This window comes from Saccopteryx leptura, chromosome 10, assembly GCF_036850995.1.
Source record: "Saccopteryx leptura isolate mSacLep1 chromosome 10, mSacLep1_pri_phased_curated, whole genome shotgun sequence".
Classification (NCBI taxonomy): Eukaryota; Metazoa; Chordata; class Mammalia; order Chiroptera; family Emballonuridae; genus Saccopteryx; species Saccopteryx leptura.
In genome coordinates, this window is record NC_089512.1 from 10,215,615 (window position 1) to 10,241,944 (window position 26,330).

A 26,330-nucleotide genomic window follows, 5' to 3' on the forward strand; every position below is an offset into this window, starting at 1 on the left:
GGTCAGCTCCTGCGCACCCGCTGTGTCCCGGCACCGCAGCCCACCACCTTCGCGTCGTCACTCATCTGATTTCCATCCTCACGGTCTCTCTCTGAGACAGCTTTGCTGCAGAAACCACCCTGAGTGAGGACTGACAGCTCCAGGGGTTTTCTGGTTCTTCCAGAAGAGCCCCCCTTCCCCGCTGCCTCCACTGCCAGGCATTCTCCCTCCCCCGGGCATCCCCCCCTTGGCCTCTCCCAGGGTGACCCCGGGGGAGGTATTCTTCAGTGCTAGTAAACACATCGGCTGAGCACGGAGCTGCTGACTCAGAGGCTCCGTGAGGACGCCTGTGTGCCCGCTCTGACTCGGGGAAATGTACGCTGACAGCCGCTCCTTTGTGGTGGCTTGCGAGCCCACGCCCTGGGGACCCACACTCTGGATAAGCAGAATCCCGGCACCCCAGGCAGAACTGGGCTGGTGACCAGGGAAGCCAATCTGCCCGCTGCTTGGTTAGAGGATGTCGCTGCTCGTCTGGCCTGTTCAGGCTTGCGCACTGCTGTTCACTTCCTGTCCTCCCGACCGAGTCTGTGGAATTAAAAACTCCCTCCATTCTCTGAGCCCTGGCGGCCACCACAAATACTCCCTGAACTTGACTGTGGGTGTTCCTTCCAGCCTGGTGGTATGCGGGTGGGTCTTCCTTAGGAGAGGCGTCTGGAAGCCCAGGCTTCTTTTCCTGGTGGTGCGGCCCGTGGTGGCCCGTGGAAACTGTGGAGGGCGGTGGTGGTAAGGTGGCCCGGATGTTAGGTCCTTGCACAAGGAGGTGGAGACCTCTGACCCTTGGCGAGGCCCCACACCCCTCCTCATCCCTGACACACATGCTAAGGCTGAGGCGTCGTGGACTGCTTGGGGAGTCTGCCAGGTTCTTGTTTTGTCTTTCTTGTGGTTATGATTACTGGTAAAGTTTGTATAGCTCTACTATTGTTTTTAAAGCATTTTACTCATATAGCCGACCTCATCCCTGAGAGACGCCAGGGCTAACTCTGCCAGGCTGGTTCGGAGAAGCTGGGTTATAATTTTAATCATAGCAAATTATTTGTGAGGTGAAACTGCTCAGCACCATGTGGTACTTCTGTTGTGTCCTTTTCTCTCTGCCTGGGGCAGCCCGGCCGGTGCGGGGCGTCGCTTCTGGGCTTGCTCCGTCCCTGTCTGCAGACCAGAGCCTTTCTTCCACGGACCCTCGCTGAGTGGGCCCTGCGTTGGGCTCTGGGCGGAGGGGGGGTTAGCACGGCCCTGACCCAGCACCCTCCGCCCTGGCCGGGCCTCGCACTGTCCACCGTGGTGCCGTCTGCTAAGTGCCGCTGTCGGGAGAGACACAGGGCCCTCACAGTGGCACGGGGCCTCACAGCTCCTCTGGCGCTGAGGCCCGAGGCAGGGCCCTGGCCACCCTGGACAGGGGACACAGCATAAAAGAACCAGAAGGCACATTAGCCAAGGAGCTTGTTGGGCTCTACCAAGCTTTCGAAGGAAATGAAAAATGTGGGGAACCTGGAGAAGTATCCTCCCTCTTCTAAACAGTGATTTAAAAACAGAACGGGCCTGGGAAACCTCCACTTAAGACAGTTGGTCTTTCAGTGACTGTGACCGCGTGCGTAGGGCCCGCCACAGCCGGGCACTGGGAGCCCGCGCCCCCCAAGCCCGCAGACACAGGGCCCAGTGCCCGAGCAGCGCGGGGAGAGGGCTGACGGGGCAGCCAGCCACAGGAGGAGCGGCGTGGGGGCGGGCCTCTGGGAGCCTGCCTTGGCCACCGCGCTTGGGGAGGGGACACCGCTGAGCACCCCGCCCACCGTGCCCCGGGCGCTGGGCAGAGGGCAGGCTCTGAGGTGACCGATTCCCCAGGGGAATGTCAGGTTATGGGAAACCCACAGTTTTCATCCTCCTCATGACAGATGGCGCCTGCAGTAGAGCAGCCCAGTAGGGTGTGGGCAGTCACCTGGGCCCGAGTGGCCTTCACTGACCCCTTAGAGACCCACCTCCAGGCCTTGCCCTCGGGACTGCCCAGGCTGCCACCCCAGACCATTCAGGCTGGGTGTTTTGTGAGCGGTGGGGAGTCAGCCTCTAGCCATCAGCATGGACACCTCCCCCAACCCCTCCACACACACACACACACACCACCCCCACCCCTACCCCCTGGCCCAGGAGCCGCCTTCCCAACAACTCCGTAAGCCAGAGGGAGAGGTGCCATTTGGCATGCCGTGTCTGCAGACAGCACACACAGACCGCACTCAGGACTCAGCTCTGCAGCCTCAGTGGGTTCCACTTCCTGCGCTGAAAAGCCAGCCTCTTAGGTACACGTCTGGTCTCTTCAGAGGCCGGGAGAACAAAGGACAGATTTGCCGACAGCTTGGGTCAACTCTTGGGCAGCTTTCAGAGGATATCCGGCCAGTGGGCACCTCTCTGCCGCTGAGCAAACCGCCCCAGGGCGCCCACTTGAAACCCTCTTAGAGATAAGTGCCACGGAAGAGAAACCGCTCTCCAGCCTAGAGCAGGGAGGTGGCGGCCCTCGAGTGCTCCCGGGCTCAGGGAGGGGCTCGGAAACCCCAGGGCAGACGGTCCCTGGAAGGACACGCAGGAAACAGGCTCCATGGGGGGCTCCACACCGGGGGCGGAGGCCCAGGGGGTGGGAGCATCTGGATGCAGGGGGACCAGATGGGGCAGACACAGCCCCTGTTACTCACATAGAGGGGCCGCAGGCCCGCCCACCACACTGGCTGTGCACTGTGAGACACTGAGATAAAGTCGTTCATGGACTAGTGGAAAGAAAAGCTGGTGTGAACTAAGGGACTTTTAAAAAAGAAATCTATTATTTTTGATAAAACAGTTGGAAATGCTGGTAGTTATAGCATTTTCAACTGTTTGGAACAATGAATGCTCCCAAGATAAATGTTAAAGAGTGTACTGTAATGAATTCTAAAGGGCAGTTTTGGCCAGTGGGTCTTCCTCAACTTGAGCTTTGAACAGTTTAAGGCCTCATTGGCCCTGTGCTCTTGTTTCGTATTGTTACTTTGTATTGTCCGGAAAGGGGTGGGGAGGGTGTTGGCTGTCAAGCTTGAAACCCTCCAGAACGAATCCCAATAGCAAGTTAGTAATTTGCAAATTTATTAGATCATCTGATCCACACTTAAACTCAAATGACTTTTGTGCTTTTTTGGCTAAGTGGATGTTATCTTAGAGCTGAAAGGTTGGGGGGTGCTTTCTGCTCCCCGAGACACTGCGCTTGACCCGGCTCTGAACTGTTCTGTCCCTCCCTGCCCAGCCTCGCCCTCCCTGGAGATTTCTGCCGAGACGCTCCACCCCACGCTCTGGGTTTCAGTCTTTCTGGGCAGTTGGGAGCAGCCATTTTTTGTATCCTCTCTCATCCTGTCAACTTTTTGAAATTACAAATAAATTAAAAAGGGGGGGAAAAGTTTTTGAAATTGCTTCTTCATTCTGCCCTCTCAGTAAGCCACACACTGGGCTCAGTGTCACATCTGGAGAGCAGCTGTGTCATTTTGTTAAACAAGAGGCCTTGGTGAGCGACCGTGGCGCTGGGGGCCTGACCACCTTCCAGCCCCTCGCAGCACACACTAGCAGGAAGCCACGTGTGAGGCGTGGAGCGGGGTGGGTCTGTGTCCCCGTGGGCCCTCCGCCACTGCCCGACCCTCCTGACGGTCTGCCCTGTGGGCTCTTTCAGCGTTTGCAAGCGGTGCATTCGGAAGATGGACCACCACTGTCCCTGGGTCAACAACTGCGTGGGCGAGAACAACCAGAAGTATTTCGTCCTGTTTACAGTAAGTCCACTTCCAAATTCTGCCCCACCGCCCGGAACCAATGGAGTACTTTTCTTTAAATCGGTTTTTACAGAGAAAGTGATGGGAGAGAGAGAGAGAGAGAGAGAGACATCAGTTCATTGTTCCACTCATGCCATCATTGGTTGATTCTCGTATGTGCCCTGACCGGGGATCCAACCCGCCACCTCGGCGTGTTGGGACGACGCTCTAACCGAGTCACCCGGCCAGGGCCCGTGGAGCACGTGTTCCCCCAGATTCTCGGTGCCCAGGACGTGCTCGGCTCCTGAGACTAACGGAGCCTGGCCTTTCGGCCCACTCTCCTTGGCGCTCCTGTCCCTAAGAAGCCCTGCGCTGAGCACCTAGAACGGCGACTGCAGTTGATTAGCCAGAAGCCAGGGCCGTGTTCTGGCTCCCGGCCCCAGCGCCGGGTCTAAGGAGCTGAAGGAGGCAGTTTGGGTGATGCCTGCCAGGCTTCCCTCAGCTGCAGGGAGATCCGGCGTGTTCAGTGTGGGGGATGGAAGGGCCCTTGGCAGCCAGTGCCCTGACTGCTCACATGAGAAGCAGCAGGTCTGGGGCACACCCCCAGCGCCGCCCACCTGGGGCCCAGGTCACGTCTGGTGATGGAACTTGTCTCTGCTTGTCCACGCACTCCCAGTGAACGGCTGCTCCCCTCAGACCCGGGCCTGGGAGCAGCGGCCCAGTGGGGGAGTGTCCAGCTGCCTCCTTGGCCCTCTGGTCAGCCCTCCCCGTGACTTGGTGTTTCGGGGCGGGCGTTAGGTGCCCGTCCCGAGAGCCCGCACGCGAAAGGCTCACGCGCCGCCGTGCTCTCCTGTTTCAGATGTACATAGCTCTCATCTCCCTGCACGCCCTCGTCATGGTGGGATTCCACTTCCTGCACTGCTTCGAAGAAGACTGGACAAGTGAGTATGAGCAGGGTTTCCCCCGCTGCTTCGGGGGTGTGGCGCGAGGGGCAGGCTCTTTGTCCCCATCACAGTGCCAGGGCCACCTCAATTTATTAGATCTCCTGCAAGCCTACGGACCAACCAGGGAAGGAACAGCAGAAGCCCACCTCTCTCTTCATGAAAAAAGGCAGCGCCTTAAAGTCAGTGTCACAGGTAAAGTAGGGAGCTGGATAACCCCCGGCCTGAGGCGCCCAGCGAGACCGGACACCAGCACGCAGGTGGCCGGGAGGGGCGCGACCCAGAGGACTTCTGTGCCCATGCCCTTTAGCCAAGCACTTTACTCAGAGGTCACTCCAGTCTGGCAGAAAGTCATTTTCAACTTTCTAGCTAGAAGGTGGAGATTTGTTGTTAATTTGCCTTTTGTGGTGATTTAACTATTTGATCACCAATTTACATTAAGGTTGTAGACAAATTCTTCCTGCTTTAGAAGTATCCCACTTAAATGTGCTGAGGAGGGAACTCCAACCAGAAAATTACATAAATTCTGAGGGAAAATGCAGATGATGAAAACAATAAACAAGATGTAAAAGGAGAATGAAAACAGAAAACATTCCCTAGAGGCTGCAGGGTGTGAGAGAGGCCACCTGCTGGGCAGGACCCCTCACAGGGCATCTGAGATAGACGTCTGGAGCAGAAACATCATACTTGTCTTCTCCCTCGATAGGCCCCTTTGCCGTTTCACCACCTCTCAGATGGGTGGCTCTTTCTGTACGTCCTGATTTCTTGGGCGTCTTCTTGCTTGTTTCTCAGCACTTGCGAGGCCGGAAAAGGACAGCATCTTAGCTCCCCACTGGACCTTAAGAGCCTCTCCCCACCTGTGTCAGGGTTTACGTCTGGCTCTCCTGCCTGCCCGGGCCCATTGATAACAGCTGCCTCCGGCTCTCCCCGCCCATCTGGTGGACCTCCCGGGGGAAGAGAACCCCGTGCAAGCCGCCATAATAGTACCAGCGACTGAGTGGCTTAAACGTTTACTTCTCACGGTTCCGTAACAGGGAAGTCCAGGCCAAGGTGCCAGCCAGTTCGGTTCTGGATGCAGGGTCTCCCGTTTTGCAGATGGTCACCTCTACCTGGTGTCCTCACATAACAGGGAAGGAAGAGCTCTCTGGTGCCTCTTATAAGGGCACTCACCCCATCATGGTCTCCACTATCCCTCGTCTTCCAGAGACCCATCTCCAGATACCATTAGGTAGGGGCTGGGGGGATCAACATAGGAACTGAAGGGGACACGGCTCAGTCTGTAGCACCACAGCCAGCTCCCTGTGCTCGTGACTAGCAGGGTCCAGCACAGGCCAGAGAGAGGTCAAGGTAGTGGATGGTGGGGGCAGTGGTGGGGTTTCTGCAGAGCTAGGCAGGCCCCAGCAAGGGCCCCAGTGAGCATTCTGCAAGCACATACACACTGCTGGGCCCTGGGGACCCAGCTCCGCTCCAGACGTGGCCCTGGTGACTTGAGGCTGGAGTCTGGCAAGGACATTTCATCATCATGAACACCACATACCTGTTGTTGGGGTAACAGACGTGGGCAGTGGTTGGCGTCACACAGACTGGCAATGAGGCCGAGTGTCTTTGGAATGGGGCCAAATATCTTAATGCCCACTTAGAGCCACAGGGCTCTGGAGCAGTGCCTTATTTCGACCTTATAAGAAGCCTGCTGGGTAAGGGAGGCTGAGCACGCGCAGATGACCAGAGCAGAGGCTTGCCGAGGCTGCGCCAGGTCCCGAGCTCTCACAGCTGAGAAGTGGGCCCTCCGTTCAAGCCGAGGTCCAGCCCACCCTGCTTGGACAACTCCAGTGCCCAGCATCTATCTTCCTGTGTGCTCCTCATTGTCTTTGGTCAAGATTCCTGGTGGGGGACCCTGAGGTACCCGGTTCCTGGGGCAGCTAGGCTGGGAAGGTGCAGACAGTGCCCCCTAGTGGAGGCCTGCGAGCTGGCCGTGCGTGCTAGTTACTCCCATCGCTGTTCAGCGCCCGGCGAGCTGTGGGGCCCTCTGGCTTGTGTAAGAGGGCAGGGCTGTTCTCCACACGTGGACACTTAGAGTTGACATTTAAAAGAAGGGTAGGGAGGTGGCTCCACAGTCCCCGGGTCTGGTTCCTGCCTCCCCAGACTCCACGGGGGCAGCTCAGGAGGGGAAGGAGGCTTGCAAGTGCGCCAGGACAGAGGACAGGCCACAGCACCAGGCCCCGTTTCCAGCCCCCGGTCCCAGGCAGCTGAGGCGGGCGGGGGAGCAGCCCGTGTGCCAGGCAGGGGCCGAGCTCTGCGGACGTTCTCTCGTGAGTTTTCCGTCAGTCCACTGCGTGGAAGGGCGGCTACAGCTCGGAGCCAGAGCTCTGGCCCCAAACCTGTCGTCAGCACCGCTCCAGGCTGGGTGTATAGCCAGCGTTCCCCCCACCCCCGGGGCTGGAGGTGTGGGAGACAGACAGCAGGCCAGGGACGGGGAAGCAAGTGCCACCACCCTGCACAGGACAGGGTCCTGCCTGGGGCAGACGTCCCGCGGTGGCCGGCTGGAGGAAGACGCAGAGAGCAAGGACTGGTGCGTGTCAGGGAGGGGCGGCCCTGGCAGGGGCCCCGCCTGGGGGGAAGGGCTCCCCCCAGGGAGTGAGGGTCCTGCCTGGGGCAGACGTCCCGCGGTGGCCGGCTGGAGGAAGACGCAGAGAGCAAGGACTGGTGCGTGTCAGGGAGGGGCGGCCCTGGCAGGGGCCCCGCCTGGGGGGAAGGGCTCCCCCCAGGGAGTGAGGGTGCAGCCGGGTCCTCGGCGCGGCCCGGTGGCCAGGCCGTGTGGCACCCGAGAAGACAGTCCCGCGGGGCTGGAGGCGGAGCGGGAGCCTGGGGGCAGCCCTGAGCCCACGTGTCTCTGTTTTCAGAGTGCAGCTACTTTTCGCCGCCCACCACGGTCATCCTCCTCATCCTGCTGTGCTTTGAGGGGCTGCTCTTCCTCATTTTCACGTCGGTGATGTTTGGGACCCAGGTGCACTCCATCTGCACGGACGAGACGGTAAGCAGAGGGCCTGCCCTCCACCTGCTCCTGGGCTTGGGGCGGCCCGGCTGCTGTTGCAGGTAGACCACATGTGATGGCACACTCCGCGTGCAGTGACACTGGTCTTCCAGCACGTGACTCCTCCCCCTGGGGGCTGGCACAGCAGTCACACCAGGAACGGCCCAGCCTTGATGATGGGTCCCCTTTGTCACAGGTCCCTCTGCTCTCAGGGTGGTTCTGTCTGGGCACTGCTGGGTCAGGGGCTCTCCTGGGCACTGGGAGCCCTCCCCTCTGGGGGCCGCAGGCCTGGAGACAGGGTGGTGGACAGAGAGGCTCTAACCCGATGGCACAGGCAGGTCAGCTTCCAGAGGAGGTGACTTCATGACTAAGTCCTGAGGGTGGAGTCAGGAGACAGCCCTGCCTTGAGCCCCCAGATCAGTGGGTAGCAAGTTCTGGCCTGGCCTCCGGGTCACCTCTGCTTGGTCCAGCTCTGGCCCTCGTTTGTTGCTTCTCTCGGCCCTGCCCCCGCCTACTCACTGCTCCTCTGGGAGCCTCGAAGCTGCTGGGCCGCAGCCCACGCCCCTGGTGCCACCTCCTGTTGACCTTCTGAGGTGTCCAGAGTCTCAAGGTGGTCAGCCCCTGGCAGTGATATGGGCACCCCTCCCCTTATTGGCTTTGAGGTCCCCCGTAAGGGGCCCAGGAAGGGAAGGAGGTCGTGAGTCCGTCCCTGCAGTGCTGGCCCCGCAGGGACCCCACAGGCCGCAGCTCTCAGCGGTAGTGCCGGGCCCCTGGGGAGGGTGGCCGGCGGTGGGGGCGGCCTTGGATGGAGGCCGCTGCGGGGGTGGGGCAGGGGGCGGAAACCCTGCCTGCGAAGAAGGGCAGCGTGGCCCGGCTGCCGGAGCCCCTCCATTTGGGCCTGTGGGAATTCCCGGGGGTTTAGAAGGATGATGAGAGAGAGGGAGAGAGAAGCATCAACTTGTAGTTACCTCACTTTTGCTCTTCATTGATTATTTCTCATGTGTGCCTTGACCCGGGGGCGGCTACAACTGAGCCAGTGACCCCTTGCTCGAGCCAGCAACCTTTGGGCTCAAGCCAGTGACCTTGGGATCATGTCAGTGGTTTCACACTCAAGCTGATGACCTCAGGGTTTTGAACCAGGGGCATCAGCATGTCATTGGACAGTCAGTACTGTCCATTGCGCCACCACAGGCCAGGCTTGCACCCCGTTTTTCCTGTGAGATCTAACGGTGGAAGGAAGAGGGGAGAGCCGTGCAGGCTCCCTAACGGCTGCTGAGGTAGGCGGTCCTGGGCCTCGCTCCTCCCCGTGGGGGCCCGGGAAGACCTTCGCCGGGACTCAGGCTGACTGGTCTGTCCGTGCAGCCCTTCTAACCTGTACTAATCGGGCTCCTTCCTCCTCTGGTGCCTTTTCCCCTGACCCAGTCTGTCCCTCCTGTTCCGCTCTGAGCTGCGCCCACCAGCCGACCAGCGGTGCTTCCTGCCCCCGGGCTGGCGAGTGGCCGCTCCAGAGCAGCCCTTTGATTCACTGCCCCCCCCTTTTTTTTTGTCTGCAAAGTGGTCATAGTAACTTCAGACCTCCTGTGAACCAGTCCCAAATGAACAGCCACCGTTGGCTGTCACGATGGCCGGCTCTGAGGCTTCCATGCCCGGGCGGCCGGCACTACACCCAGCCCAGCGCCAGGCAGGACGCTGAGAGCCGATTGGCACCTAAGGGCGCACCGATCATAGACTAGAAACAACGCATCGCTCAGGGGCCTGCTGACGGCTCGATCAGGAAGGGGCTCCTTCCTGCAGGCACGTAGAAGTATCTGCCCACCCCCTAAAAAAGGGTGATTTTTAAAAACACTTTTTATGACAGAAGAAAAATGTAGGCTGTAGGTTTATGGCTTTACAAAGGAAGCGTCTACTTCATTCACCTCGAGCTACTGGACATCTCTGCCCCAGCCCCCAGCAGTAGCGCACCCGACTGAAAGTGTGATTGTTCTTGTTTTCAGGGGATAGAGCAATTGAAAAAGGAAGAGAGAAGATGGGCTAAAAAAACCAAATGGATGAACATGAAAGCCGTTTTTGGCCACCCCTTCTCTCTAGGCTGGGCCAGCCCCTTTGCCACGCCAGACCAAGGGAAGGCCGACCCGTCCCAGTACGTGGTCTGAAGGACCGCAGGCAGCAGTGCCACCCAGACACAGCACAGCACAGCGCTCCCGCCGGGCCCTTCTCGCGAGCCTTTAAACCGAGACAGCAAAGCACCTCCTCTAAGACTTCCTTTATGTCTCAAGTGACATGGCTGAGCATTGCAGAGAAAAAAATACCCCCGTGCTTTATTTTTAAAAGAGCATCCTTTCTATTTTTTTTTTTTTTTTCTTCTTCCTTTTGTCATCCGAAGCTGCTCTTCTTTTTTCCTTTTAAAAATCACTCCTCTGGCCTCTGGTCTCCTCTTTGCTGTCTGTCTGGCATGACTAACGTGGAGGGGGCCCTCTCCGGACTGTGCCCACTCCTACTAACTGAGTGAGATGTGACGCTGGCGCGTGGACGGACGGCCCCCATGCCCGGCCGGGGAGGCGGAGGAGGGCGGCGAACTCCCCCTGCCCGGGAGGTGGTGGCAGACAGCCCGATGGGACTCACACACTCACAGAAGACGGACGCTTACCCCTGCGGCCTAGAGGGGCAGGATCCGGGCCCGAGCCCACGGAGGGCCCTTGACACAGCGGCCTCATCCCCCGCGTGGACACGGCTTGCCTCTCGACCCACGAAATCAGTTGTGTGCTTGTACTTGGTGAACTCGGGGTGTGCAGCGACGGGGGGTGGGGGGGTGGGCGGAGGACGAAAGGGGTCTCTGTTCTGAGTCACCAGCTGTAGTCCTGATAATGTGGAAGAGTATGAAGGAAAGAGGTCTTTCCATTCAAAATGCCTTACACAATCAAAAGAAGAAAAATGACGCCGTTTCAGGCTAGCTCCATCCTCCTGTCACGTCTGTCACACCCCTCCCCGCCTCCTAGCCAGGACTCAGTGAGGCGCGTTCACGCAGGGAGACGGCCGCCCCTCCCATCTACCCTTCCTTCCTCTTGTGTAAGTCGCCAAAGCGGGCTCACTTTCCGATATTTTAGTCCCATAAATGTGCACGTGCCCACATCTTGTCTATATTCAAAGCTGGGAGTCTGTCGCCCTAGCCTGGGACTGACCGTGATGGAGGGGTGACTTTTCAGCCAGTAGATGCGGCCCCGTCCCCAGAACCAGCAGGCGCCTGAGCCTGCGGAGCTGGGGCTGAGTAAGTGGGTGGCCTTGCCCTTGGGAGGCACTTCCTGTTGCGAGTCTGGTTTGCAAGAGGAAGGCCTGGAGTTTGTGGGGTTCGTGAGACAGTGCCCGTCCAATGCAGAGTGAATTCTTACACATGGATTTGGTTTTATAAGCAATCGCCACAAACCTCCGTTTTTAGCTCTTGCTTGGGGTGGGGGTGGGGAGGAGGTTATTAAAACCAGTCTGGGACGGGAGACCGTGGGCCCAGCCATGGGGTTCTCCGGGAAAGAGGAACATGCTGCCTCTTCGGTTCTGTCAGTGCTTCCACCAGGAAACAACACGCAATAAAAGTTTTCCAAACCTGTCTGGTGGAGCCTGCTCTCTCCCGGTGTTGGGTGTTGCCACGTGGCCAGAGCCAGGGGGGCGTCCCACTGGCGCGAGGCTGCTCCACGTGGGCGCTTGTTTTCTCGTTTCTAAAGGACACCGGTGTTCCCTCTCTGGAGAGCGGCTCTTCTCGTGTCTCTACAGGACGCGAGGTCCCCTCTTGAACAAGCCTGCCCACAGCCTCTGGCTCACGGCGGCCGATCCCTGCCCTGCGCCCATGGCTTCTCAGTCACTGCAGAAACAGGCTTCAGGTCTGCAGACTTCGCTTCTAGGGTTAGGCCTGGGGGAGACCCCGGCTCCGTGGCCATCCAGCCAAAAGCCAGAGGGAATTGCTGGGAAACCTCTGCATCCAGTTCCGGCGCGTTGCTTTGAGGAGCGCCCGGCCACCCCGTGAACGCTGAACTGGATAACCATGAGCCCAGGTCATTCCGTCTGGCTGGGCCTCAGCTGTGCCGGCCGCACTGCGGGGAAGGCCGGGCTCTGTCTCCATCTAGTTGATAGCATTTGTTTCCCACATGCTTTTCTCTTTAACGGCTCACTTAGCGGTTGGAAGAAGTGCGGCTGTTCAATGACCCAAGAGTGGTCTAGCGGGCTCTGGCCTGCCCACTCCCCTTGGGGCCCGGCCCTGCGAGGCAGCACTGGCCCTCCTGCCCCAGGAGGGAGACTGGGACACAGTATTCCTAAGTATCTGGGTGCCCTCTAAATACCCCGTCTTCAAGGGCATACCCCAAGTCGGCTCTTTTGCCCATGGGATTTCTAAGAAATGTGATAGATAGTACTGAAGACGTACTGAATTTTTTTTAAGTCCTAAAAGTAGAAACTCATCCTTTAAACCTGAGCCTAGTTAGCCCACCTCCCGAGAGGCTCCTGCACGATCCTACCAAAGGGGGTGTTTGTGAGCCGTGGGGGGGGGGGGGAGAATGAAGGTGAAATTGTCTCAGGGGGAGTAAGACTTCAATTCTTGTCTTTTTAAAGAGGGAGGCAGGGAGAGAGGACCATCAAGCTGTTCTGTCTGTGTACTGACTGGGAATTGAACCAGCAACCTCTGTGCTTCAGGACCATGCTTTTAACCAACTGAGCTAACCAGCCAGGGCTTTCTTTTTTTGAGAGAGAGAGAGGAAGGGAGGAGAGAGGTAAGAATCATCAACTTATAGTTGCTTCACTTTAGTTGTTCATTGATTGCTTCTTGTCTTCTTGAGAGAAAGAATTTAATTGGGACAATAATGCAGCAAATAAAGAATTTAAAGGCAGAACTGGCCATACCGGAAGAAAATCAGAGAAACAGGGACCTCGCAGACAGGTTCAGGGGGCTAGCCCGGGATGAGCTGCTGCTGCCCACTGCTCCCCTGGTGGCAAGTCTCGTGGGGTCCCTTAGAGCTTAGGAGAAGAGAGAGGGTAGAGGATAGGTGCAAGCGTCCCCCAGAAGGGAGAGCGCTGGGATCTGGGTCTTAGGGGGGTTTATGGGTGGGGATTTTAGGGGCGGTCCCGGGAGAGGATCTCAATAGAATATTCATCCAGGTGTCTGTGAGGTTCGTAGTCTTCACTGATTGGTCAATACCAGAGCAGGGTCATTAGTGCACCTGGCCGTGAGGTCAGCTGTGGCTTTTCTGGGCCTGGTAATGCTGCTTTTCTGGGCCTGGAGCTGAAACACAACTGAGGCCCAGATGTTATCTCTAGGGGTTCATGCTTAAGCGCCATTCTCCAGCTTTCTTGTTTGTTCCTCCTCTAAGGGGCTCTAAAGCCCCATGCCTAGTGATATGCCGGGAAAGGACAGGTCCCGGGAAGACCCGAATCCCATGACCAGCGATACGAAACCAGGGTCTGAACCACATAACCGGCTACGCGGGGAAGGGTCCCCCTGGGGGCGAGGTCCTTGTTTCCCGTGTTGCCAGGTGCTGGCACCTGGGGCTTTCTGCCCTGGTGGCCTTCCATGCTGGCCTGTGGTCCTTGCTCTGCTCACGTCTGACTGGTACCACAAAATGCTGCACTCGGAAGATAGGAACATCCTAAGAGTCCCTGTGTGTTTCCAATTTCATTTTCATTGGGACAGAAACACTGCTGAGAGCACAGTGACTAAGGAATGTGGCTGTCATCTGCAGTATAGTAAGTGTCCCCAGCCTGGCACCCACACAGAAGGAAATGGGCCTCCCCGAGCTTTCCTCAGTGTCCCCATATGTTAGTGAAAGAGGACATCTCTCCACACAACGCGGCCCAGCTCTCAGCCCCCACGCAGAAGTCGGGGCGGCGCTGAGCAGAGCACACGTGGGAAATGGGCCAGTAGTAGCCACAGTCTTTCAAAACATGGCCTCCGGAGAGTGGAAGTAAAAAATAAAGAGGAAGGGGACACGGCAAGTTAAGTTAGGTGACTCTGTGTCCATAGCAACCAGACTGGATGCAAAAGACCCAGGTTCGAACAGAGCTGGCCATTTGCGTGGGCTTGGCAACATCACGTACGCAGAGGGAATTCGGGTGGCGGTGCAGGTGCTGCCTCCTCCTAGAAGCGTTGCTGTCCTGATGCAGGCATCTTCCAGACGAGTCAGTGAGGAAACAGTTCTTAACCACATTAGCCACCTGTGTGAGGTTGGCATCGCATGGAAACTGCAGGCCTTGGGAGGCTGGCCGGGCTCGTGGGTTTTAAGTTGCTCTCATTTCAAGACTTGCAGTGCATCAGCCTAACGGGCGAGCCAGCCAGTAGAGGTCAGGGGCCCCAACCAAGAAGGGGGCCTTCTTTGAATAGCAAAGAGATGCGAAGAGAGGAAGAATCTGTTAGAATGCCTCTCGGGAACCTCTACTGGGACGGCTGCCTCTCAACGTGTGGCACACAGATGGCAGCGTCAGCACCACCCGGGAACCCGTGGGGAACGCGTGTCCTCGGGCCCCACGCTCAGGTCTGAGGATGCACTGGGAGCTCTCCGGGTTGCCCTGCAGGTGGCCCTGCCGCCTGCTGGGACATGGTACTGAGCCCATGTGCCCACCGCGAGCCCCTCCTTCCTCATAACCTGCGCCTCCCCAGCCAGTGACAGCTGGGAAATGGCGAGTGTTTGGAGGGGAGCCACACTGTTAGCGTGGCCCGCAGTCCTCCCGCACGGCTCATCTGCCCACTGGTTTCCAGACCGAGGGGTCCTTGGGGTGAAGAACCATTTAGAAGGGCAAGGGCAAAGACGAGAGCCGGGTCCTCCAAATAGGGATGGCTCCAGACGGTGCACAATTAGAGCCTGGGAAGACATGTGCACACGTCCTGGCCTTGGGCTTCCGTCTGGGGACCTCCACACCCAATGGGCTCTTTCTTGTATCTTAAAATGCATGTCTGACCTCAGTACGGCCTCGTAGACGATGAGGAAACAGCAAACAGACTGTTTGCAGTGACACAAACACAGCCACTGGCCAGACCACTCTCCCAAAATGGAGACTCCCATTTCCCGGCCCTCTCCCACAAGAAGTCATCGTCACCCAAGCTGCGTGATGCCCCGAGCAAGGTGGAGCGGCCCCCGCTCCTTCATCCGCCCGCTCAGGGGCCGGGGAAGCCCCTGGGAGTTATGAGAAGCATTGCAGAGGTGCGTTTGCAGAAACCTGGGCCTGCACGGGCTCTGGCATGGGCACAGAGGGTGCCCTGCCTTCCCGCAGCTGAGGTCACGGAGTCTGCTGAGGGGGCACTAAGGCCCTGGCCTCAGGCTGTGGTTCAAATCCCTGCTGGCTACTTACATCCTGTGTGACCTTGAGCAGTAACTTAATTCCCGCCTCACTTCTCTCGTGTCAAATTGGGGGGAGGGGGGTAACCCAAACCTCAAGGCTGCTGGTGTGAACAGTAAGCCAGAGGAAAGAATGTGAATTTTAGTGTCTGGTGCATCGTAGTGCCGGCTTGACTGAATGTCAGCTGTTAAGAGTTGTGCCTTCCAAACCATGGTCACAGCTGTTCATGATTTGTGCGGTCAGTTTATTGCTTTGCAACAGCATTTTTTGTAAAGAAATTAAATAATGCATTACACATTATAGGACAAGTATTGCTTCTTGGAACTTTGGGCGGGGGAATCTGCTGGGTTGCAGCGGGGCGGACACGCATTTCCTACTGTGGGTCGCAGTACAAGGAGTGAAACCCACGATGAACACGTTTTTGGCCCTTGGTGAGGAGCGCGTTTGCGCAGCTGCAGCCCCTCGGACTGGCCACACCTGCTGCGGAGGGAGCCGGGGGAGGAGCTGCGCTTGCTCTATGGGCCTCAGCTGGCGCAGGAGCTTGAGACTGTTGCCTTTGGGCGCATCGGTCCTGGTGATGGGTTTGTTTACAGAGCACAGCTCTTGTGTCACTCAGCCCATCGAAGCCCCAAAGGCCCAGGTCGCACCCTGCCTGCTCGGGGCGCTGGTTTGGGCTGCCGCTGCCGTACCAGGATTCGACCCTGCTGGTTCGCTTGAGCTTGAAGTGGCTGTGACCGCTGCTTCTGCAAGTGTCCAGCTTAAGAACTTGGCCTTCGGAACACCATCAAATCCACACAAAACTCAAAATTGAGTCCTTTCAGCAAAAAGTAACCCCTGGGCTCCTCCCAGACCTGAGGGTTGGGGCCCCGGGGTCTTTTATGTGTCAGATTTGTTGGAGTTTCTTCTCTCCAGACTCAGAGTGGACACTCCTTGGAAGTTTGACCGCTGAGGAGCGCCATCTGCGGAGGGGCCAGCTCCGTCTGCAAACTGTCTAGGCTCGTGGAGGACGCTGAGTCATCCGCGAGTCCCCACTGCAGAGCAGGCCGCGGGAACGGGAGCCAGTCGGCCTGCGGGCGCCCTGACGTGTTCCCTCCCCGGCTTCGCTCTGCCTTTGAGAACAGCACCGGCAGAGCGCGGGTTTGCAGGAGGGTGAAAACGACTTGGGCAGAGAGAACCTGTTCAAGTCCCGGTCTGGTGTGTGACCAGCAGGACAAGCTTTGGTCACTGTTACGGTCTCTCAACCTTTGTTTGCCCACCTGCCAAGTGGCAATACTAAGCCCATCTCCTCTATGGGTGAGGACCCACAGTCGCTGCTTCGAGTCCAGTCTGTGGATACAGCCAATCTCATTTCCAGGTGTCCCTGCTGCAGCCTGGTCAGCCACGTGGTCACGTCCCAACTTCTCTGCAATGTGGTTTCAACCCTTCTCTTAATGGGCTACAGATGATCACTCAGGAAAGGAATGTAGGATCCGCAAAGCAAGTCACCTGAGTAGGCCCTGGTGTGTCTGCTCAGCAAGGAAGACTGGCAGGGGACTGTCCACAAGCCACGGGGCTGTTCTCATGACCCACGTGAGGCTCCCTCAAGCCTGTCAACAAGGTCCCTTTTCTCAAACAGCTCTTTTTGCTCTGATTATAAAAGTAACACTTGTGCATTGGGGAAAACCTGGAATGTGTGGGAAGTCTACAGATATCAATACAAAGCATCTAAAACCCCTTCCCCAAAGGTAACCTCAGGTCCCATGATGATGTCTTCTGCCACTTTTGTTTTCTTCCCTTGTCACTATGTGGATGGGGTTTTCTAATGTCATTTTAAAATGTATTAACACCATTTTTAATAAATGCATACTGTTCTGTTTTATAGAAATTACATAGCCATTATTAGACACTTTGTTTCCAACTTTTCATTATAATTGTGTCCAAGTTTGCATTGCACAAATCTTTCTTAGATTTTAACTTTTATTGTGAAATAATTTCAAACTTACAAAACAAGTGGTTAATACAAAGAACTCCTATATACCCTTCAATCTTTCCAATGTAAACATTTTATATAACCATGATAGAAATATAAAACCCTGGAAAAGTATTGCTACAACATTATGAACTAATCTACATACTTGATTCAGGTTTCTGCAGTTGTCCCCGTAAAGTTCTTTCAGTTCCAGGACGCCAGGTCTCTAGTCTCCACCAGTCCACGAGAGTTCCCCAGTCTGTCTTTCCTGAACTTGATGTTTGTCTTTTTAGGTGAAATTCATACAACATAAATTGAGCTATTTTAACGTGTGACTCTGCCACTGAGTACTTCCATAACGTTGTACAACCACCGCTTCTATCTGGTTCTAAAACATTTTCATTAGACTTGGAACCTTTTAAAGATGAGCCTCCTATTCTGTAGAATAAATATCCTTCTCCACGTGTCTGTTTTCCCGTGATTAGCTCGAGTCTGTGCGTTTGGGCAGGAACAGCCCTGAGGATGTTGTATCTTTCTCGGTGAACTTGGACTTGGTGAGGCTGATGTCTGCAGAGCTTCCTTGCTGTCAAGTTCCTGTCTTGCCCTTTGGAATTAATAGTAGTTTACCAGGAGATACTCTGAAATCAGATTCTTGAACTTACGAGTTTTTCAAAAGCCAAGAAACTTTTAAATCTCCAAGATGGTGTGGGAAGAAAGAGTGCTAGGAACTGGTCCAGGGTACGGTCAGGTGTTAGCCTGGGTGTGTGCCTCAGTTTCTCTTTCTGCATAAGAGAAAGGATCATACGGCTATGGAGGATTGTGTGTGGACAAGGAGAAAAAGCCCAGAACTAGGTCCTCAGAGACTGTCCGAGGTGGGAAGTCATGTGAATGAGCAGCCCCCATGCCTGACAAGTGCACAGCAAACCCCCTTGGCTTCCAGAAGAGATGGAGACGGCAGAGGCCCCACGGGGGGCAGAAGCCTCTGTGGAGGGTGTGGGGGGCTGCGGAGCTGGCCTGGCTGCGCCTCTAACTCTGGGGCTTCTCTCTTTACCCGACCCCCTCTTTCTGTGGCCTGCTGGCTGAGTCGCAGCCGACACCCAGAGGCAGGTGAGTGGGCAGCTTGGGAGAGGCCGCAGGGTGTGTCCACTGCATGAGCAGGCCCAACACCAGTGTCCGCCTTCCCTCAGTGACCCCATGAGCCCTCTGCTGCCCGCTGCATGTTGTCACTCGCTGTACACACACCTGCTTCTCCACCTCACGTGTTATTTGTATCTGGTGCTCCCTCCTTCTCCCCATCTTTCTTTGTGCACCTACAGCCACCGTTGGGGCAGTCGCCCAGGGCCACCTTTTCAGTAGTCTCAGGACAGGTGGCCCGGCTCCCACCCAGAGAGGCCTGCAGTGCCCCACCTGGCCCAGCCCCTCTGCACAGCTGGCCCTACAGAGCTGGGCGAGTCTGGGAACCCCTTGCACCTGCGGGAGGCGCCGGGGCGGCTGGACGGGGCGGGAAGTGCAGCCCAGTCCCCTGCTTGCTATGACCCTCCAGCCTGTTCCCCCTGCGCCCGCCTGCCCTCGGGGGGCCCGGGTGCACTGAGGGGCTGACCCTCCTCTCCCCTTGTCTCACCAGGGCATCGAGCGCCTCAAGCGGAAGCACCAGCCCAGGGAGCGGCGGGGCAGCTGGAAGAAGGTCAAAGAGACCTTTGGTGGGAACTTCTCCCTCAACTGGTTCAACCCCTTCTCCGGACCGTGTCACCCAGAGCTGCTTAAGGACGGGGACTGGGTGCAGCGGGTGGCATCCATGTCAGACAGCACAGAAACGACGGAGGAGGAGCCCTCAGAGGAGCCGTCGGAGGAGAGGAAGGACGAGGACTCCGTGGAGGTGACCTCTGTGGAGGTGACCGGGACTGATGACTGATGCTGCGGTGGGGGGAGGGGCCGACACTGAGGAGTCGCCTGGGGGCCAGGACTCCTGGGAATGCCCTGCCACTGTCCCCTGCCCCTGCTCTCTCCCCCTGCGGGGCCAGCTTTGGGGGGAGGGCACCAGGGATGACAGAGGACTGGACTTTCTCCGAGTTTGTCTAAGAAGAGTGTCCAGAGAAGGAGGCCCAGTGAGGGAAGCTCTGAACGGGGCAGCCCAGGACCAGCAAAGAAATTGCCTTTGGCTTTGGCCGGGATGTCTGTCTGCTCCTGGGAACGGGGGGCTCCTCCCCTCCCCTCCGGCTTAGGAGAAGGGCGGGCAGTCAGAGCGTCCTTCCAGGGTCGGCAAGCTGGGCTGTACTCATGTGCGGAGTGCCCGGGACGGAGGGCCGAGCTCTGGCAGCAGCACAAACTCCGCTCCTGCTCCGCAGACCACGGCGCCCTCACTGGTCAGTGCAGCCTCACTAGAGCTGCCTCGTGGCCGCAAACCTGTCCAATCACAGGTGGGGTGGGGGCGCTCCGACCTCCCCCAGGTGAACTTAACTTTACCCTCCCTCCTGGAGAGAGTCGAACCCACATGGGCAGAACTGGCCAGAAATTTGACCTGTGTGTTTTGGGCCGTTTCTCCCAAGATGGTGCCCCTCTGAAAGGGCGGGTGGTGACCAGGGCCTGCACGCTGTTCTACCAGGAAGGACGCACAGCGTCCACTTGACCAGGAGGCCTGCACTCGGTCACCCCATTTGAAGCCTGAAGGCCTGAGCAGGGGAACCCCGTCCCAGTGGCTGCTGGAGAGGTGTCTCCCACACAGAGGGGTTCAGGGCCCCCGCCCCCCAGCGCAGGCCTCTGTCCTCTCTGCCCCACTGCCCACTGCCGGCGCCCAGCTCAGCGGAGGGCTCAGGCCCCCGCCCGGCCTCCGGGCAGGAAGGCAGGAGTCCTCGACCAGACGGGCCTGTAGTCCAGCCAAACAGGAGGCCAGCACTTATAGGGGCAGCACGAGCCACTTAGGAAAGAGGCACTGTGGGAAAGGGGAGGGTCAGGCAGAGGCCTGGTTCTCAGAACCCTCGGTTCCATGAAGGGTAGGTTCTGTCAGATCCCCTGCCTACACCTGCTGCCCCCCAGCCTCGGGGGAGTTACTAGGAGGAGCCAGCGTTCCCAGAGCCGCCTGGTCCGGACCCCTGCCCGGGGCTCTCGGACGCCCAGGAAGACGCCAGCGTGGGCAGAGCACCCAGGCTTCAGGCCCGTGTCCCTGGTCCACGTCGGCTTTCGTGTTTATTAGTGACAAGGAGTCTGGTCGGCTCCGAGGCCAGTTCTCATGCCGTTGGGGACGGGCACAGCTGCTCTCTGCTGGAGAGAACTGTCCTCTGACCGTGTTGTCCGAACCCCGGTGGCAGCCCCAGCGTCAGCACGGCGCACTGCGTACCAAGGCGACTCCACACTAGGGAAGAACACAGTGCCACCCACGGGCATCCGCTATGAGGCAGGGCTAGAGTTTTAAATAAGAGAAACAGTTTGCTGGTCTCTGCTGAGGTCAGAGGTGTGACCTAAACCCCAGGGCCCTGACACATGTCCGTGCACAAGGGGCTTGAGACGACGCTCTCCCCTGGGCAGCCTGGCCCGAGCCACCCTGTTCTCGGGAGGGGTGCTGGGGAGGCTCTCGCCTGCAGTCAGCCCACCCCCCCGCCAAGCCCACCTCCATGCCCGGCCTCACCCACTCAGACCCCATTCTGGGAGGACTGGACAGGGGCCCAGCCAGGGCTGTGCGGATAATAAACCCTGAGCCTTACGTACGTCCTCACACCAGTGACAAGCGACCTCTCTGAGGTGACTGTCAACATAACATGCCGCTTGGCCTCTAACAGAAAGCACTGCAGCTGAGGTGACAACGACGAGGGCCTCCTGGGACGGAGGCCCGCACAAACCTCTGCCCTTCTCCCAATAAAGTTACCCGCTTGACCTCTGTGGCTGGAGTCTCCCATCTTCAACAGGAGATCCCAGCCCGCCCCCGGGTGTGTCCTCCCTCACGGTCACCTCGAAGCCCATTTTCTCCCATTCCTGTGGAGACAGTGAGTGTCACACACAGGCCCCTGCTACACATGAGGAGTTTCTGGGTCATCTCCTGGTGGTACTGCCAGAAGGAAGAGTCACCTTTTGTGCATTTATTTGTGTGAGGGAGGCTACATTGGGCCCAAGTGCCCCCACAACTCCTGAATGTCACATAAATGACACACCTTCAATCCAACCTATACGCACGCCTCTGCCAGGTGAACAGAACAGAGCCCCAAATAAAGAAGCTGACCCCTCTCCCTGAACTTGGGAAGTTTAGAGGATTAGATGGCTCCCCAAGGGCCCACCTGGCCCCAGCACAAGATGCTAGGAAGCTTGTTCCCTGAAAGACAAGTGGCTCAGGGGACCAGTCATCGTGAAGCCGCCAGTTTAATTAAAAGCAACATTAATCATTGGAGCAAGTCTCTGGCCGGCAGGCAGGGCTTTCAGTCAACAGAGGACTTGCAGCTGGCACACGGAGGCACCTCCCAGGATGACGAGAGACCCCCGCTCAAGGGCAGGGGCGCTGCTGGACCTGGGGTCTCCCTCTCCGGGCCTGCCACGGCTTCTGAGCAAGGGGGCAGCCTCCTCCTGAAACCTAGAATCGTCTACCCGGAAGTCATCTTGCAACAGCTGCTTCACCTGTCCCTTCCCGACGGCACATCTCCTCCCCCTCTGCCTGGGGGCTCTGCAGACTTCAGGGCCGTGCTGACGGGTGACAGAGAGTTCCGTCCTGTGCCTGCTCTCAGGGGACGTGTGACGATCGCTGTGGGTTTTCCATGGATGGCCTCTGTCATATTAGTTTCCTTTATTCCTAGTTTGTTGAATGTATTTATCGTGAGAGCGTGCTGCATTTTTTGCCTCGGTGGAAACCCCGCTGCTCCCTCACGAGTCTGACCCACTCGGGCTCTCGCCCGTGCCACTCCACAAAGCCGCTCTCGTCAAAAGTTCTCTCCTAACTCAATGGCCACTGCTCAGTCTCCCCTTACTGGGCCCTCGTCGGCACTAGCCAGGATGGTCACGCCATTCTCTGGAGGTGCTCCCGGACGCCCCCCGGCCTAGTCACCCCGCCTCACCGCTGTCTGCCTCCTCCACCTCTCCAACTTCTAAGCACTGGAGAGCCTGGCTCAATCCCAGGGTAGCGAGGAGGCCGCAAGGGGGAAGTTGGGGAGAGGGCCAGATCCCGGCCAGCAGGTGCCACAAAGGTTCTAGAAAGCCCCCCGGCCAGCTGTGCAGAGCGAGGACCAGAGGGCAGCACCGAAGGGGCTCCGCGTGCTGGGAACGGGGACCAGCTAGATGTGAGCCCACTCCTCCCCGCCCACTGGCCCCAAGCCCCTTTCTACAGCAGGGACTGTTTCAAAAGACCTGGGGCCGGCGGTCAGCTTCGGGCCAGCCGAGAGGGCTCTCGGACATCCGGGGGAGCCCCTGGGGCCCTGGGCGGTGGGGTCACACCTGCAGCTCTGCACGGGGACCGTGTGCAGGCAGCACCGACACCGGACTAGGAAGCACACGCCTATGGATCTCGGGAGGGTAATCAAAGGACAGAAGGGACCACAGGTGAAATGAAGGGGTTAATGCCTGGCCCGTGTGGGCGCAGTGGGTAAAGCGTCGACCTGGAACGCTGGAGTCACCGGCTCGAAGCCCCGGGCTTGCCTGGTCAAAGCACACACAGGAAGCAACTACTATGAGTTGATGCTCCCCACTCCCCTCCACCTTATTTCTTTCTCTTTCTCTCTCTCCTCTCTCTAAAATCAGTAAATAAAATCTTTTTTAAAAATACAAATATATATACATAGAGAGAGGAAAGCTTTAGAATTCCACGCCTGGTAGGTTTAACTTACAAAAGAGGAGTAATCCAGTCTTCCTCCTCTTGCTATAAAACAGAAGCATGACGCAGACGGCCTGATGCATCAGCGTGAAATTGTCAGAAAGCCGCTCCGGTCACCGACTCGGGCGGTATGCGGCCTTTGTCAGGTCACAGGACTGCATTTACAACGTGGGTCAGGTCCCTCCACGAGGCAGCCCCACCGAGGGTCTGCGGCTCCAGCCCAGGCTCCGGGCAGGCCGGCAGGGTGAGAACCGAGTGCGCTGTGCAGACGGGCCAGATGGCTTCGGGCAGAACCCTGCTGCACGGTGGCTCCCAGGGCTGTCCACGCCCAGGGTGGCTCGGTCTGAGGCCTGCTGTGCGGCCCCATCTCCCCCTGGATGAGGTCAGAAAGCCGCACCACAGGTCACCCTGGGAGGAGTCCCCACACGTTACTGTCCTTGTGGCTGGTCCGCCCGGCCCCCTGATGCTACTGCTGCTTGTGTGGGACGGCCTCCCTGGCGGGCGAGAGGTTCCTGTGGATGAGGACGAGTCCACAGAGGATGAGGAACGCTCCTCCCCACCACAGGACCTCCTGGCTCTCTCCGTACAGCACAAAACCCAGGAAGGCCTGCAGACAGAGAGGGCGGTGAGGCCCGGGACCTGACCACAGCCTCACTCCCCTCCCCTGCGACCGGCTGCCCTCCTAGAGCAGGAGGAAAGGTCTGAGCAGCAAGTCCTGGGCTTGAAACCCTGCTGTCCCCGTCGGCATTTGTCTCACCTGCAGAAGTGGAGAGCACCTGCCTCACAGCACTGGCCCCCAGCACGTGCACGAGACCAGCCGAGGCCGGCACAGGCCAGCAGGCAGTGGATACCCGCTGACCCGAGCCGGCCCACCACGGCCTCCCTCCCTCGACTGCAGGACTGACAGCTCAGCCCACCTGGCGGACCTCAGGGAGGCACCTGGGCACACCGGAACTCATGCTGGAGCTTACAGACCCCGAGGGCTCCGGCCAGGCCGAGCCACAAGCAGGCTGGCTTTCCAGTTAAACCGCCTTCTCCTCTAACCTGAGAATTCCTGCTTGAGAGAGCAGAGGAGCCGCCACCGGGGTTCAAGCCACAACCCAATGTCTTCAGTTCCTGACTTTCCTCCATTCTGGGGACGCAGTGGTTGCCCAAGGATTACCACCCCCCAGAACCCAAGTATGGGACAGGGATTGTACCCTCTGGCTACTCACCGAGCTGAGGATGTTTGAAAAAGTCACCGTGACCGATGCAACGGCTGAAGACATGGAGAAACTCAGGCCCCGGCTAAAGAACGTCCACATCAAAGAATTGGTGGTCGCCATCACAATAATGCCTAAGACGCAGAAGCCCACGCTCGCCTGCGGGAGAAGACGCCACTGCAGCCACACCTGCGCCCCTCACAGTGCGCCAGGGCCGTGGTTACAGCCACAGCCACAACCCTCACAGTGCGCCAGGGCCGTGGTTACTGGCAGGCTGGGCCCTACTGAGACCCCGCCACACCCTGGGGGATCCCCAAAGCTTCCCTGCAGGGCTTCCCTCACCCCTCTGTGGGCAGCACATCATTTCACAGCTGAAACAAACTCCGGGGTGACACTCGTTTGGCCACCTTACTAGCTATGTGGTCTTGGAGAAGTAAAATGCTGACCCATGACCAGTATTTTCTACTGAACATCAGTCCTTTATTGGTCCCACAGTGACCAATGCTGGAAATTCAGTCCCTGAGGCCTGAGGAATTACTTGGTCTGTAGTACACGTCACCCAGGGGCAGATCCTCCCCCCCCCCCCCCCCCCCCCCCAGGATCAGGTAAAGCAGGAATCAGTCATTTCTCTCCCATTCTGTGCAGCTACGTCCCACCTGGGCTGGTCCTATGGGGCATTCCTGAGCGTCTCCTCTGTGCCAGGCCCTGGGCTAAGCATTTCAAGTGCATTCTGATTCCTTAATTTCACTTTACAGACAAAGAACCTGGGGCATTAAGTAACTTGCTGAAAGGGCCACAGCTGATGGCAGCCTCCAGGATTGAAAGCTAGGCTGAGGCTCCGCCCTCTGAACAGGACACAGCCCTGCCTAGGGAATCCACCTGAGGCTGGCTGGTGATCCCACGCATCACTTGGAGAGCTTGCAGTTTCCTATTTCTCCCCTACCCCCCTTTTTAAAGAGACAGCCAGCTTTGAGAGAAGCTTTAGAAGCCCCCTACACAAAGGATATGTAGGCCCCTGCCTGGTTTGCGGTAGGTAGCAACCTGCCCGCAGACAGAACAGTTTCTTTGGGGGGCGGGGGTGGTGGTGGTGGTACACCCATCTAAACTCCATACTCTTATTTTTCTTAACACTTTTCCAGCAGCTGAATAGTGTCTTGAGGAAGAAGCATCTTTGTATACTTGACACAAAAGCACTGTTGCTTATATAAAAAGTTAGGAAGGCCTAGTGCACAATTAAAAAGACCAGAAAACCTCTTGTCTCATAGTCACTCATCTTATTCCGGACCACTGAGTCCAAGAGTCACACGCAACAGATACCACCCTGAAGCATGGCAGCTTCACTGGATTAGTACTAAATACGCTTACAGCTGCAGAATCAGCCCGTCCACGGTCTAACCCCGGGCTGCAGACTCGGGATAGGGGAGGCAGAGGTACACACACTGGCTGCCGTGGGGAGGCAGTTTAAGAGTTCTCAACATCAGGGGAATGTCCAGAACGATCCCCAAACTCCCAAGTTTCCTGGCAGCAGGGTAGACCGGACAAAACACCCGTCAATCGCGGAGTAAAGAGATGGGCTCCAGGCTCTCGCCTTGAGTCACGTGGAGAGAAATACGCACAAGCGGCTTAAAGCGAGAGGCGGAGAGCAGATGTAGGCGGTGCGCGTCGGCCCCGAGGGCCAACTAGCCCAGCCGAGGACTGACTGTAGGTCCGCCACGGCTCTCACCGACTACACATGATGGAACCGAGTCGCTCGGCCGACACAGGTGAGGCCAGGGCCCGGCCGCACAACGCGGGTGAAAGGACGCCCGCGCCGGGCCCCGCCCGGGACCACGCCCTCCGCCTCCCGGCCACCCGGCCACCCGCCCACCTCGGCGGCGCCCCGGGCTCGACCTGGCTGCCGAAGGCCAGCTTGGCGGAGGCGGCGGCCAGGGCCCCGCACGCGCCGGCACACAGGCAGTTGAACACGCCCCAGAAGCGGCGCCGCATGGCACCGGCCTGCAGGTGCGAGGGTAACGCCGCGGGGCCGTCCGGCTGCGCGGCCACAGAGCGCGCGGCCATAGTGCACGCGCTTCCTCCACGGCAGAGGCAGCGCGCGCCCCGACTGGACGGCGGCCTCACGTGACGCAGCGCTCGCGTGAGCGGATAGGCCAATTCGGATCCAGCGAGGGACGAGCTGCCTGCGGCCTCCACAGGCGGTGGGGGCCCCCTAGCGTTAGGTTGAGGTTTACGCCGGGGGCGCCCCCACCGAGGTACTGTGGTTGCTGTTGTAGAATTCAATGCCTAGCAGTTTTAGCCCTTTGCCACTTGGGGTGTTCGGCCGGCATCGGTTT

General features: G+C 58.2%; 2 protein-coding genes and 1 long non-coding RNA gene across 7 annotated transcripts in view; 2 read left to right on the top strand and 1 right to left on the bottom strand.

Annotated features, from left to right (window-relative positions):
- Window positions 1-22,623, top strand: part of ZDHHC3 (zinc finger DHHC-type palmitoyltransferase 3) — a 46,397-nt gene extending 23,774 nt beyond the window's left edge. For 2 of the 4 annotated variants that reach the window (XM_066351142.1, XM_066351143.1), the window contains exons 4-7: window positions 3,710-3,806; window positions 4,645-4,726; window positions 7,627-7,757; window positions 18,638-22,623. In XM_066351142.1, coding sequence (XP_066207239.1) covers window positions 3,710-3,806; window positions 4,645-4,726; window positions 7,627-7,757; window positions 18,638-18,925 — 598 coding nt within the window. In that variant the 3' untranslated portion in view covers window positions 18,926-22,623. Of the gene's footprint in view, window positions 1-3,709; window positions 3,807-4,644; window positions 4,727-4,825; window positions 4,922-7,626; window positions 7,758-9,751; window positions 11,356-18,637 lie in introns of those variants that run through there. The other 2 variants (XM_066351145.1, XM_066351144.1) reach the window with 2 other exon arrangements.
- On the top strand, window positions 12,305-17,617 carry LOC136382167 (uncharacterized). The gene is made up of 2 exons (XR_010747212.1): window positions 12,305-16,202; window positions 16,236-17,617. It is a non-coding gene; the product is annotated as an uncharacterized lncRNA (long non-coding RNA).
- TMEM42 (transmembrane protein 42) lies at window positions 22,526-26,091 on the bottom strand. 2 transcript variants are annotated; one of them, XR_010747210.1, is made up of 4 exons: window positions 25,891-26,091; window positions 24,013-24,189; window positions 22,812-23,405; window positions 22,526-22,623 (listed from the first exon to the last, which is right to left on the bottom strand). XR_010747210.1 is itself a non-coding variant. In XM_066351146.1 (3 exons), the coding sequence occupies exons 1-3, from the start codon at window positions 26,056-26,058 to the stop codon at window positions 23,265-23,267; spliced, it is 456 nt and encodes a 151-aa protein (XP_066207243.1). In that variant the 5' UTR covers window positions 26,059-26,091; the 3' UTR covers window positions 22,766-23,264. The 2 variants fall into 2 exon arrangements, 1 of the variants encoding a protein (XP_066207243.1); XM_066351146.1 differs by lacking the exon at window positions 22,526-22,623 and having other exon boundaries at window positions 22,766-23,405; window positions 24,013-24,159.
- Between the last annotated feature and the right edge of the window lie 239 nt (window positions 26,092-26,330).